We start from the raw sequence: 12,025 nt of genomic DNA on the forward strand, positions 1-12,025 counted from the left end.
GTACATGTTGAAAATTAATTGTCCATTTAATTTTCTAAATAAATTGGATACCGCTACGCAACAACTAGCCTATGCCCACAAATTTAAAGCAGCCTAATCCAACTTCTAATCTTTAATTAACCTCAAAGTACAAATTTAATTATCTTCATCTCTCTCTCTGTCCTAACAAGCAATGCATTACGCAAGACTACAATTATACCTATCTATTACAAACATAACCACACACAAAAAAATTGCATTTTACCTGTCGGCCCCGTCTATAAATTATACTATTATCTCACAAAGTTTTGGAGGGTGAACTTAGGCTTGTTGGGGGAAAACAGAAGCTGAGAATGGCATCACAAGAGGCAGAAGCATTTTTCAAAAGCCAATTTGAAATATTCCAACTCTCGCTTGGTTTTGTTGATTCTATGGCTTTAAAGTGTGCGGTGGAGCTTAGACTGCCAGAAATAATAAATTCTCACGGTCGTCCAATCTCTCTGTCCCAAATAGCTTCAGGTTTCAACTCTTCCTTCAATCCTTTTCTTTGCTATTAAATTATTAGCATTACTATGCATATTATTCTACTGTTGAAAACTACAAAGTCATTTTGGTAAATTTAAATAGTATAGGTTTTAAGAGTTCATAAAATATTGGTCAAGTAGTTTTGCATTTAGACGTTTTATTTTGACCATTAAAATGTAGCTCAAGTGAAAATTATTTTTCTCCCTTTTCAAAGAAATGTCAAATCCGAATCTCTCCGTTATAACCCAAATCTTTTATGTTAAATACATAAACGATAAAATTGTGTAATTGCTCCTAAGATTATCCTAGGACTTCATATAAATGTTTCCAAAGCACAACATATATAGTATTAATTTCGAAAATATTTTAACATTATATTGTTATCCCTAGCCTCACCAAAGCACAACATATATAGTATTAATTTCGAAAATGAAATATGCTGTATATAAGTTGCAATATACAGATTTTTTTCTTCTATCCTTCATGATTTCAGGTATTAACTCACCTAGCTCGGACATTTCTTATCTTGCTCGTATCATGAGATATTTGGTCAGAAAAGAAATTTTTACTGCACACCCCCCGTCAGATGGAGGAGAAACACTCTTTGGGCTGAATCAAAAATCAAGAATGCTAATGCATGACTCTGAACGAAGCCTCGTTTCTATAATAACCATGCAACACAGTTCATGGTTCCTAGCAGCGTGGCATTGCTTGAGCCAATGTATCAAAGAAGGTGGAACCGCTTTCTCGAAGGCTCATGGCTGTGAACTGTGGGATTTTGCGTCTCGAAATCCTGAGGTCAATAGGATTTTCAATGAGGCCATGGCATGCACATCAAATATCACGATGAGGGCAATTTTATCACATTACAAAGATGGTTTCAACAATATTAGATCATTGGTGGATGTTGCTGGTGGTATTGGAGGACATGTAGCAGAGATTGTCAGGGCCTACCCACACATTGAAGGAATAAACTTCGATCTGCCACATGTTGTTGCAACAGCACCAAAATATGAAGGAGTTTCCCATGTTGCAGGAAATATGTTTGAGGCTATTCCTAATGCTGATGCAATTTTCATACAGGTCAGTGCCCTGGTAGAAATTTTATTGGGGCTTAAATTAATATAACGATAGATAATTCATCAAAAAAACAACGATAGATATCCTTTTCTTGAGCATTAATTTTACATATGCTTATATATTCCTTCTTTTTTTGTATTTTTACAGCGGATATTGCATGATTGGACCGATGAATCATGCGTTGAAATTTTGAGAAATTGCAAGAAAGCAATACCTGAAAAAACTGGAAAGCTTATCATAGTTGATATAGTTCTACCAACAGATGATCATTGTGATCAATTTGATGATATAAGAATGGTAATGGATTTAGTGATGTTTGCACTGACCACTGGTGGGAAGGAGAGAACTGAGCAAGAATGGAAGAAATTATTAGAGGAAGGAGGCTTCTCTCGCTATAAAATCATCAAGATCCCAGCTTTGGAATCTATTATCGAGGCTTATCCAGATCCAGAGTGAAATATCAATTTGTTAGTCATAATAATATCTTAAATAAGTAAACTACGCCTGCGATGCAGCAGTCAATAATAATATTAGGCATAATAATCCGACCCATGTAACGCCTTTCCCTAAACTGTATTCATAGATTCTTAAAGCTTTATAATATATTATTGATTATGATGGTCGCTTGTGGTTGTAATCTATAGAAACTAGATGATTATATATATGTTTTATAGTAAAGCAAGTATTTTTGGATTAGTCTTTACGTACGTAACTGAGACTCGATCCACCACTCACAGAAATAGGTCAGCGCCCGATCACCCCTGGCCTAGGAACGATTCCAAGAACCAGACTCTTTGAATCTAGTAACAATCAATATGCAATATTACACGAAGAAAAATAACATTTTCGATGGTGAGAATTGAACTTCGAACTCAATGAGTTCGAAGCACATTCTCCTATATTGCTCCACAACAATCTTTGATGGTAGAAAATAATATAATGATAACAATGGTAATGGATTTAGTGATGTTTGCACACTCCACAGGTGGGAAGGAAAGAGCTCATCAAGAATGGAAGAAATTATTAGAGGAAAGAGGTTTTTCCTCGTGATGAGGTCCTATTTTTTCCCTTGGGCTTGAAGGTTGGGCACGAGTTTGTGGTAAAGTCATTAATATTCTAGTTCTAACAATTTAACCCAGCCTTTCATTGTAAAGGAACAGGTAGATCATCTGGAGTAGGCATCGTTTCCCATGTTGAAGGAGGCTTCTCTCGCTATAAAATCATCAAGATTCCAGCTTTGGAATCTATTATCGAGGCTTATCCAGAGTGAAATATCAATTTGTTATTGTCATTATAATATCTTAAATAAGTAAACTACGCCTGCGATGCAGCAGTCAATAATAATATTAGGCATAATAATCCGACCCATGTAACGCCTTTCCCTAAACTGTATTCATAGATTCTTAAAGCTTTATAATATATTATTGATTATGATGGTCGCTTGTGGTTGTAATCTATAGAAACTAGATGATTATATATATGTTTTATAGTAAAGCAAGTATTTTTGGATTAGTCTTTACGTACGTAACTGAGACTCGATCCACCACTCACAGAAATAGGTCAGCGCCCGATCACCCCTGGCCTAGGAACGATTCCAAGAACCAGACTCTTTGAATCTAGTAACAATCAATATGCAATATTACACGAAGAAAAAGAACATTTTCGATGGTGAGAATTGAACTTCGAACTTAATGAGTTCGAAGCACATTCTCCTATATTGCTCCACAACAATCTTTGATGGTAGAAAATAATATAATGATAACAATGGTAATGGATTTAGTGATGTTTGCACACTCCACAGGTGCGAAGGAGAGAGCTCATCAAGAATGGAAGAAATTATTAGAGGAAAGAGGTTTCCCTGGTGATGAGGTCCTGTATTTTCCCTTGGGCTTGAAGGTTGGGCCCGAGTTTGTGGTAAAGTCATTAATATTCTAGTTCTGACAATTTAACCCAGCCTTTCATTGTAAAGGAACAGGTAGATCATCATTGTTAACTGCAAAAGGCTCCATTTTATCTATATTAAGGATTCTTTGATGATTAAATTAGAATCGGTTCAGGGAAAGATCAATTATCTCTTTAAGAAAAGGTTTTTTCTTTAACAAATAATTGTCATTGTTAAAGAAAAGAGAAAAAAAAAAATTAAACCTTACACGATCATCTCTTTTTCCTCCTTTCATAGCCCCCCGAATGTTTTTCTTCCTTGTAGGGAAAAGGTTGGCTTGTCCATAAAATATCCATGTCCCATCATGATAAAATAACTTTGTCCTATAATGATAAAATATCTCTAATCCATTAGCATAAAATATCTTTAATCGACGTTCCAATCAAGATAAAATATCTATGACCTACAGTCCTATCAGGATAAAATATCTTTGTTCCATCAAAGGGCCTCTAGGCTCAACACTTGGTTGAACCTAGGGACGATGGGTTTGGCAACTCGCCAAACTGACAGGCATCTGGACTTAGCGCTTGGCTAAGCCCAGGGACAATGGATCATAACCCTTTTATGGTCAGCCATTTGGAGAGCAGTTTCAAACAAATGAAAAAAAGCAATAAATGATGATCTATCAGTAGCCCCTTAAATCTTTGGATATTATACGCAAAGATCTTCAAAAGTCTTTGCACGTAGCAGGTGAGAACCTTTTTATCTTTCCCATAAGATCTTTATGCATCCCTCCTAGCATCTTTGGGATCCTCAAGTCTAGGTGTATTCTTTCTATGGGTAAGAGGTTCACCTTGGGGAACGAAACGACGACTAGTACTCAATGTAGCACTCATGTAGCCTTCTCGAGGACTAGCACTCAATGTAGCACTTATGTAGCCATCTCGAGATATGTGATGACACAAAAAAATGTTTCATCCAACAGTAAGGGTGTAGCGCAAAAAAAATCTTTTATTTATAACCTTAGTTGTTTTTACTTTTGCCTTTACTTTTACTTCGTCTCATCAGAAAAAAAAGAGAAAAAAAACAAAACTCGCGGAAAAGACCTCAAGTTATGTCTTCCTTGACCCAGACAAACTTGTATGAATCATCCTAAAAAAAATTTAAATGATCTTTCATTTTCAACCAGAATTAATGGAGCCTAGAAACACCAGACCTATTTTAAGAAAAAGAAGTGCTCCAGCTCTTGACAAAGAGTTTAGGTTTCAGCCAGAACATGAAAAGAGCAATAATGGAAATGGGTCCCTCATATTAGGCCTAGTTGAGAATAATTAGGAGGCTTGACCTTTGGTTTAGCCAATCCTTTTCTATTTATATGTGTTGGGCAATATACAATAGTTAAGATAGAGAATACAATACTAGAGTAGTGCCTATAATATTTTCTATATAGTATACATTCTATAATATGCCCCCTCAAGTTGAGGGTGGAGGATCGACCCGAAGCTTGAAACAAAAAGCAATAAACGAAGCAGTAGGAAGTGGCTTAGTAAAGACATTTGCAAGTTGATCCTAAGAGGAAATAAAATGAATATGAATCTCCTTCTTCACAACTCTATCTCGGACAAAATGATAATCAATCTCAACATGTTTTGTGCGAGCATGAAAAATAGGATTCGCAGATAAATAAGTGGCACCAAAATGTTAGGAGCAGAAACAAATGGAATCTAAAGATTTGTTAATAAATACTAAAGCTAGATAACCTCAGCAGTGTCATCTACTAAGGTTTTGGACTCAACTTCAATAGAGTAGCGAGCAATTGTATGTTGCTTACCTGTTTTGCACGAAATCGACGTCTTATCAAAAAACACAAGATAATCACTCGTAGATTTTCTATCATCAATACTATTTGTCCCATCTGCATCTGTAAAGCCATGTAATGCAAAGGAAGAACTACAAGTAATATGTAGGTCATGTGTTGTCGTACCCTTAAGATAACGCATAATGCGTTTAACGGCAGCCCAAAGAGAATCTGTAAGAGCATGCATAAACTGACAGACTCTATTAACAACAAAGTAAATATCTGGTCTCGTTAAAGTGAGATATTAAAGAGCACCCATAGTTTGACGAAGGCATGTAGAATCAGAAAATAAAGGATCTGGTTGTATGATAACTTTGGATGTAGAGATAGAAGTATCAACAGGTTTGCAAGATATCATACCAGCCCGAGTGAGGATGTCAAGTGTATATTTATGCAATCGTAGCATAAGACCCATACTAGTAGACTGAACATCAATACCCAAAAAATAATGAATAGTACCCAAGTCACGAAGCTTAAATTCTAAGCTCAGCAACTGTATGAGGCGCTTAAACAGAAGAGAGTTGCTACCCGTAAGCAAAATATCATCAACATAGACTAGAAGATAACAAATACCGATACCAACAGAGAAGATAAATAATGAGGTATCCACCTTAGAGACACGAAAACCAATTGATAGCAAAAAATCATTCAGACGAGTGTACCAAGCCCATAGAGCCTGTTTTAAACCATATCGAGACTAATGCAATCTACATACATGAGAGTGGAGAGCAGAATCAACAAAACCTGTAGGTTGTTTCATGTAGACTTCTTCATCAAGAACGCTATTGAGAAAAGCATTATGGATATCAAGCTGATGAATTTGCCAATCACACGAAACCGCAATGAAGAAGACTAATATGACGGTCGCCTACTTGATAACAAGACTAAAGGTTTCAAAGTAATCAATACCTTCTTGCTGAGTGAAACCTTTAGCAACTAGGCGCGCCTTGTACCTCTCTATGCTGCTATCAACTCTGTGTTTAATCTTGTACACCCACCGATTACCAACAACATTCATCAAAGGGTGAAACGACACCAAGGTCCAAGTTTTATTAGCACGTGAGGCCTGAATTTCCTCGCATATAGCACTATGCCACACCTCATACCTATTAACATCATTAAAAAAAATCAGTTCATGAGTAGGAGGAGATATTGCCCGATTGATGGAAGCAGCAGAGGCGGTAGTTGTTGTGGACAGTGATGTCTTTGGTTGCCTAGGACAGAGGACCATGTGACGTTAACGAGTAGTTGGTCGTGGAGGAGACGAGCTTGTACCTGGAAGTTGCTGGAGAGGATACACGGAGAGATCTACACAAAGCTGTAGGCCGGCTGGAGAGTCTGTGGAGGGCCTGGTCGGCACAGCAGACACCGGCGAACCTGCTACAGAACTGGTCTGTTCTGCAGCGGCAGACCTGGAAACATGAACATCTGTTGATTGAGAACATTTCCTGCATAATGATCATTGGAAAAACAAGCATATGGTGACAGTATAGAAAGGCTGGGCGGCAAGGAAGTGGTTGCAGAATTTGTGGGCAAGTGGGGGAGTCTGTTGGGGTGCGGCTGATGGCAAGACATGGGTGCTGGTTTGGCAAGATTGTGAAGTAGTAGGCTGAAAAAATTAGGGAGGATTCAAGGGCGGGAGGTGTGTAGGTTGTGTGGAGGGTATTGGTGTATGTGTTATCTGTTCAGAATTCGCAAAAGAAAAGACATCTTCATGAAAACGAACATAACAGGAGACATAAATACGTTGAGATGCTAAATCAAGACAGTGATAACCAAGATGAGATGAGCTATACCCTAAGAACACACATGGAGAGGAACGAAAATCCAATTTGTGAGCATGATAAGGATGCAAAAGGGGAAAACAAAGACACCCAAAAGTATGTAGAAAATTAAAATCAAGAGTGCGACGAAACAGGCACTCAAACGAAGATTTATTTTGGAGAACAAGAGTAGGCATGCGATTAATAAGATACACCGATGATTCAAAAGCATAGTTCCAAAATTGTAATGGTGCACTACATTGGCCTAAAAGAGTGAGGTCAGTTTCGACAATATGCCGATGACAACGCTCAACGGTGCCATTTTGTTCATGAGTACGAAGACAGATTAACCGGTGATGAATACCAATGGTCTGAAATAATTGATTTAACTTACGATATTCACCACCCCAATCAGTTTGAACAGATTTAATCTTACATGAAAACTGACGCTCAACAAGTGTTTGAAAATGATGAAAGATGGAAAACACGTCAGATTTGGAAACAAGAGGGCAATACCATAAATGTTTGGTATGCGCATAGATAAATATAACAAAGTAATGGAAGACATCAGAAGAACAAATAGGGGCATAACCCCAGACATCACTAAATATTAAATCAAGTGGGGTAGTAGTTTTGTAACCCGTAGGTCACAACGACAAACACGACGACTTGCCTAATGGATAAGCTTGACAATGAGCAAGAAAACATCTAGAAGTACATGCTATTTTATTGTTGGAAACTAACAAATTTAAAATGCGAGGGGATGGATGACCCAAACAACGATGCCACAGATCGACAGTCGCAGAGAGGCAAAGAGACCAAAAAGCTTGAGGAATTGGCATGACAGAAGACTCGGATAGGACATAGAGACCATCATTACTCTGACCGGAAAGGAGAAACTTCCTTGGTGATGAGATCCTTGACACAAAACACACGAGCTTTTTTTCTTCTTCTTTTCTCTTTTCTCCCCTAAAATATACATGTTGGTCCTTTTGTAAATTTTTCATAAATCATAAAAAAACAATAATTTCTTGTTCTTCCCGCATCCCAATCCCGATATGGAAGGATGATCACCGTAACATACTCACGTACTGCACAAACATTATCATATAGTTTATTGAGATTTGCTAGAGATGCTGAATTCAAGGAAGTTAGTTAGCAACTTCTCAACATCTAACATTAATTTTCTAAATAAATTTGATACCTACCGGCAACAAATAGTCTGTAAGTGTAAATTTTAGGCAGCCTAATTCAGCTCCTAATCTTCAATTAACCTCACAGTTGATATTATTACAAACCTAAACAAACTTTATATACATATCGAACGTTGAAAATTAATTACCTAGTTAATTTTCTATATAAACTTGATTCCGTCAGGTAACAAACAGTATGTACCCAAAAGTTTTTGGCAGCCTAATTCAACTTCTAATAATTAAGTGTGTACCTCATAGTCCATATTATCTAAATCTAAACAAAATAAAAATATATTGGAATACTAATTGAAACTTAATTTGCAAGTGTTCGTGCTACTGATCAGTTCCAACAATCCTAACCTTCCATTTCATCTATCAGTTTTAAAAACAACATGATCTCTATAAAGTTTCATGCGAACTTCATCAAATAGTTTATGGAGATTTGTAAGAGATGCCAAATTTAAGGAAGATAGGTAGCATTAATATACCGAAGTAGTGCATGTAAATTTGATACTGTTAGGCAACAAATACCGTTAATTAGGCACCAACTTAGCCTTCCTCTAAGACATATTTACATGATGTGAACTTCTCAACATCTAACATTAATTTTCTATATAAATTTCATACCGTTAGGCAACAAATAGCCTGTACTCACAAATTTTAGGCAGCCTAATTCAACTCCTAATATTCAATTAACCTAATAGCTGATTTTATTCTAAAGCTAAAAAACTTAATATACTGGAGTACATGTTGAAAATTAATTGTCCATTTAATTTTCTAAATAAATTGGATACCGCTACGCAACAACTAGCCTATGCCCACAAATTTAAAGCAGCCTAATCCAACTTCTAATCTTTAATTAACCTCAAAGTACAAAATTAATTATCTTCATCTCTCTCTCTGTCCTAACAAGCAATGCATTACGCAAGACTACAATTATACCTATCTATTACAAACATAACCACACACAAAAAAATTGCATTTTACCTGTCGGCCCCGTCTATAAATTATACTATTATCTCACAAAGTTTTGGAGGGTGAACTTAGGCTTGTTGGGGGAAAACAGAAGCTGAGAATGGCATCACAAGAGGCAGAAGCATTTTTCAAAAGCCAATTTGAAATATTCCAACTCTCGCTTGGTTTTGTTGATTCTATGGCTTTAAAGTGTGCGGTGGAGCTTAGACTGCCAGAAATAATAAATTCTCACGGTCGTCCAATCTCTCTGTCCCAAATAGCTTCAGGTTTCAACTCTTCCTTCAATCCTTTTCTTTGCTATTAAATTATTAGCATTACTATGCATATTATTCTACTGTTGAAAACTACAAAGTCATTTTGGTAAATTTAAATAGTATAGGTTTTAAGAGTTCATAAAATATTGGTCAAGTAGTTTTGCATTTAGACGTTTTATTTTGACCATTAAAATGTAGCTCAAGTGAAAATTATTTTTCTCCCTTTTCAAAGAAATGTCAAATCCGAATCTCTCCGTTATAACCCAAATCTTTTATGTTAAATACATAAACGATAAAATTGTGTAATTGCTCCTAAGATTATCCTAGGACTTCATATAAATGTTTCCAAAGTATACTATATATATATAGTTTACTCTCTTTGTACATATGTTTCATAAGATGTTTTGATTTCTTTTTATATATATATAAGAATGAGACGTTAAAGATTGTAGGGATATGATTTTTTTTAACATTGTAGTATTCTTAATTATCCAATTCTTTCTTCAAGTTTTTTTTTTTTTTAAATTATGGATGCTTAATTTTTAACATGATATCAAGGCATATGTCTTGAATTTTAACTAGGTGATTCGCCCAAGTTGTTGTTTGATGCATGGTATAAGTTCTTGATACAACTTCTTAAACTCAAGGAACACGTGAAGAAATATTTTAACATTATATTGTTATCCCTAGCCTCACCAAAGCACAACATATATAGTATTAATTTCGAAAATGAAATATGCTGTATATAAGTTGCAATATACAGATTTTTTTCTTCTATCCTTCATGATTTCAGGTATTAACTCACCTAGCTCGGACATTTCTTATCTTGCTCGTATAATGAGATATTTGGTCAGAAAAGAATTTTTTACTGCACACCCCCCATCAGATGGAGGAGAAACACTCTTTGGGCTGAATCAAAAATCAAGAATGCTAATGCATGACTCTGAACGAAGCCTCGTTTCTATAATAATCATGCAACACAGTTCATGGTTCCTAGCAGCGTGGCATTGCTTGAGCCAATGTATCAAAGAAGGTGGAACCGCTTTCTCGAAGGCTCATGGCTGTGAACTGTGGGATTTTGCGTCTCGAAATCCTGAGGTCAATAGGATTTTCAATGAGGCCATGGCATGCACATCAAATATCACGATGAGGGCAATTTTATCACATTACAAAGATGGTTTCAACAACATTAGATCATTGGTGGATGTTGCTGGTGGTATTGGAGGACATGTAGCAGAGATTGTCAGGGCCTACCCACACATTGAAGGAATAAACTTCGATCTGCCACATGTTGTAGCAACAGCACCAAAATATGAAGGAGTTTCCCATGTTGCAGGAAATATGTTTGAGGCTATTCCTAATGCTGATGCAATTTTCATACAGGTCAGTGCCCTGGTAGAAATTTTATTGGGGCTTAAATTAATATAACGATAGATAATTCATCAAAAAAACAACGATAGATATCCTTTTCTTGAGCATTAATTTTACATATGCTTATATATTCCTTCTTTTTTTGTATTTTTACAGCGGATATTGCATGATTGGACCGATGAATCATGCGTTGAAATTTTGAGAAATTGCAAGAAAGCAATACCTGAAAAAACTGGAAAGCTTATCATAGTTGATATAGTTCTACCAACAGATGATCATTGTGATCAATTTGATGATATAAGAATGGTAATGGATTTAGTGATGTTTGCACTGACCACTGGTGGGAAGGAGAGAACTGAGCAAGAATGGAAGAAATTATTAGAGGAAGGAGGCTTCTCTCGCTATAAAATCATCAAGATCCCAGCTTTGGAATCTATTATCGAGGCTTATCCAGATCCAGAGTGAAATATCAATTTGTTAGTCATAATAATATCTTAAATAAGTAAACTACGCCTGCGATGCAGCAGTCAATAATAATATTAGGCATAATAATCCGACCCATGTAACGCCTTTCCCTAAACTGTATTCATAGATTCTTAAAGCTTTATAATATATTATTGATTATGATGGTCGCTTGTGGTTGTAATCTATAGAAACTAGATGATTATATATATGTTTTATAGTAAAGCAAGTATTTTTGGATTAGTCTTTACGTACGTAACTGAGACTCGATCCACCACTCACAGAAATAGGTCAGCGCCCGATCACCCCTGGCCTAGGAACGATTCCAAGAACCAGACTCTTTGAATCTAGTAACAATCAATATGCAATATTACACGAAGAAAAATAACATTTTCGATGGTGAGAATTGAACTTCGAACTCAATGAGTTCGAAGCACATTCTCCTATATTGCTCCACAACAATCTTTGATGGTAGAAAATAATATAATGATAACAATGGTAATGGATTTAGTGATGTTTGCACACTCCACAGGTGGGAAGGAAAGAGCTCAACAAGAATGGAAGAAATTATTAGAGGAAAGAGGTTTTTCCTCGTGATGAGGTCCTATTTTTTCCCTTGGGCTTGAAGGTTGGGCACGAGTTTGTGGTAAAGTCATTAATATTCTAGTTCTAACAATTTAACC

At 36.2% G+C, this 12,025-nt stretch overlaps 1 protein-coding gene and 1 long non-coding RNA gene across 13 annotated transcripts in view; one reads left to right on the plus strand and one right to left on the minus strand.

Annotated features, from left to right (window-relative positions):
- The first annotated feature begins 206 nt into the window (after window positions 1-206).
- Window positions 207-12,025, plus strand: part of LOC7497384 (xanthohumol 4-O-methyltransferase) — a 31,551-nt gene continuing 19,732 nt past the window's right edge. For 2 of the 12 annotated variants that reach the window (XR_008057078.1, XR_008057082.1), the window contains exons 1-4: window positions 207-498; window positions 998-1,587; window positions 1,732-2,620; window positions 2,787-3,436. Coding sequence is in view for 5 of the 12 variants with exons in the window: in XM_024583101.2 (XP_024438869.1) it covers window positions 9,356-9,521; window positions 10,303-10,892 (756 nt within the window). In the remaining 7 variants the exon portion in view is untranslated. Of the gene's footprint in view, window positions 499-997; window positions 1,588-1,731; window positions 2,621-2,786; window positions 3,437-9,239; window positions 9,522-10,302; window positions 10,893-11,036; window positions 11,926-12,025 lie in introns of those variants that run through there. The other 10 variants (XR_008057076.1, XR_008057079.1, XR_008057081.1 and 7 more) reach the window with 9 other exon arrangements.
- LOC127904181 (uncharacterized) lies at window positions 6,338-8,686 on the minus strand. The gene is made up of 2 exons (XR_008057084.1): window positions 7,832-8,686; window positions 6,338-6,736 (listed from the first exon to the last, which is right to left on the minus strand). It is a non-coding gene; the product is annotated as an uncharacterized LOC127904181 (long non-coding RNA).

This window comes from Populus trichocarpa, chromosome 13 (genome assembly GCF_000002775.5).
Source record: "Populus trichocarpa isolate Nisqually-1 chromosome 13, P.trichocarpa_v4.1, whole genome shotgun sequence".
NCBI lineage: Eukaryota > Viridiplantae > Streptophyta > Magnoliopsida > Malpighiales > Salicaceae > Populus > Populus trichocarpa.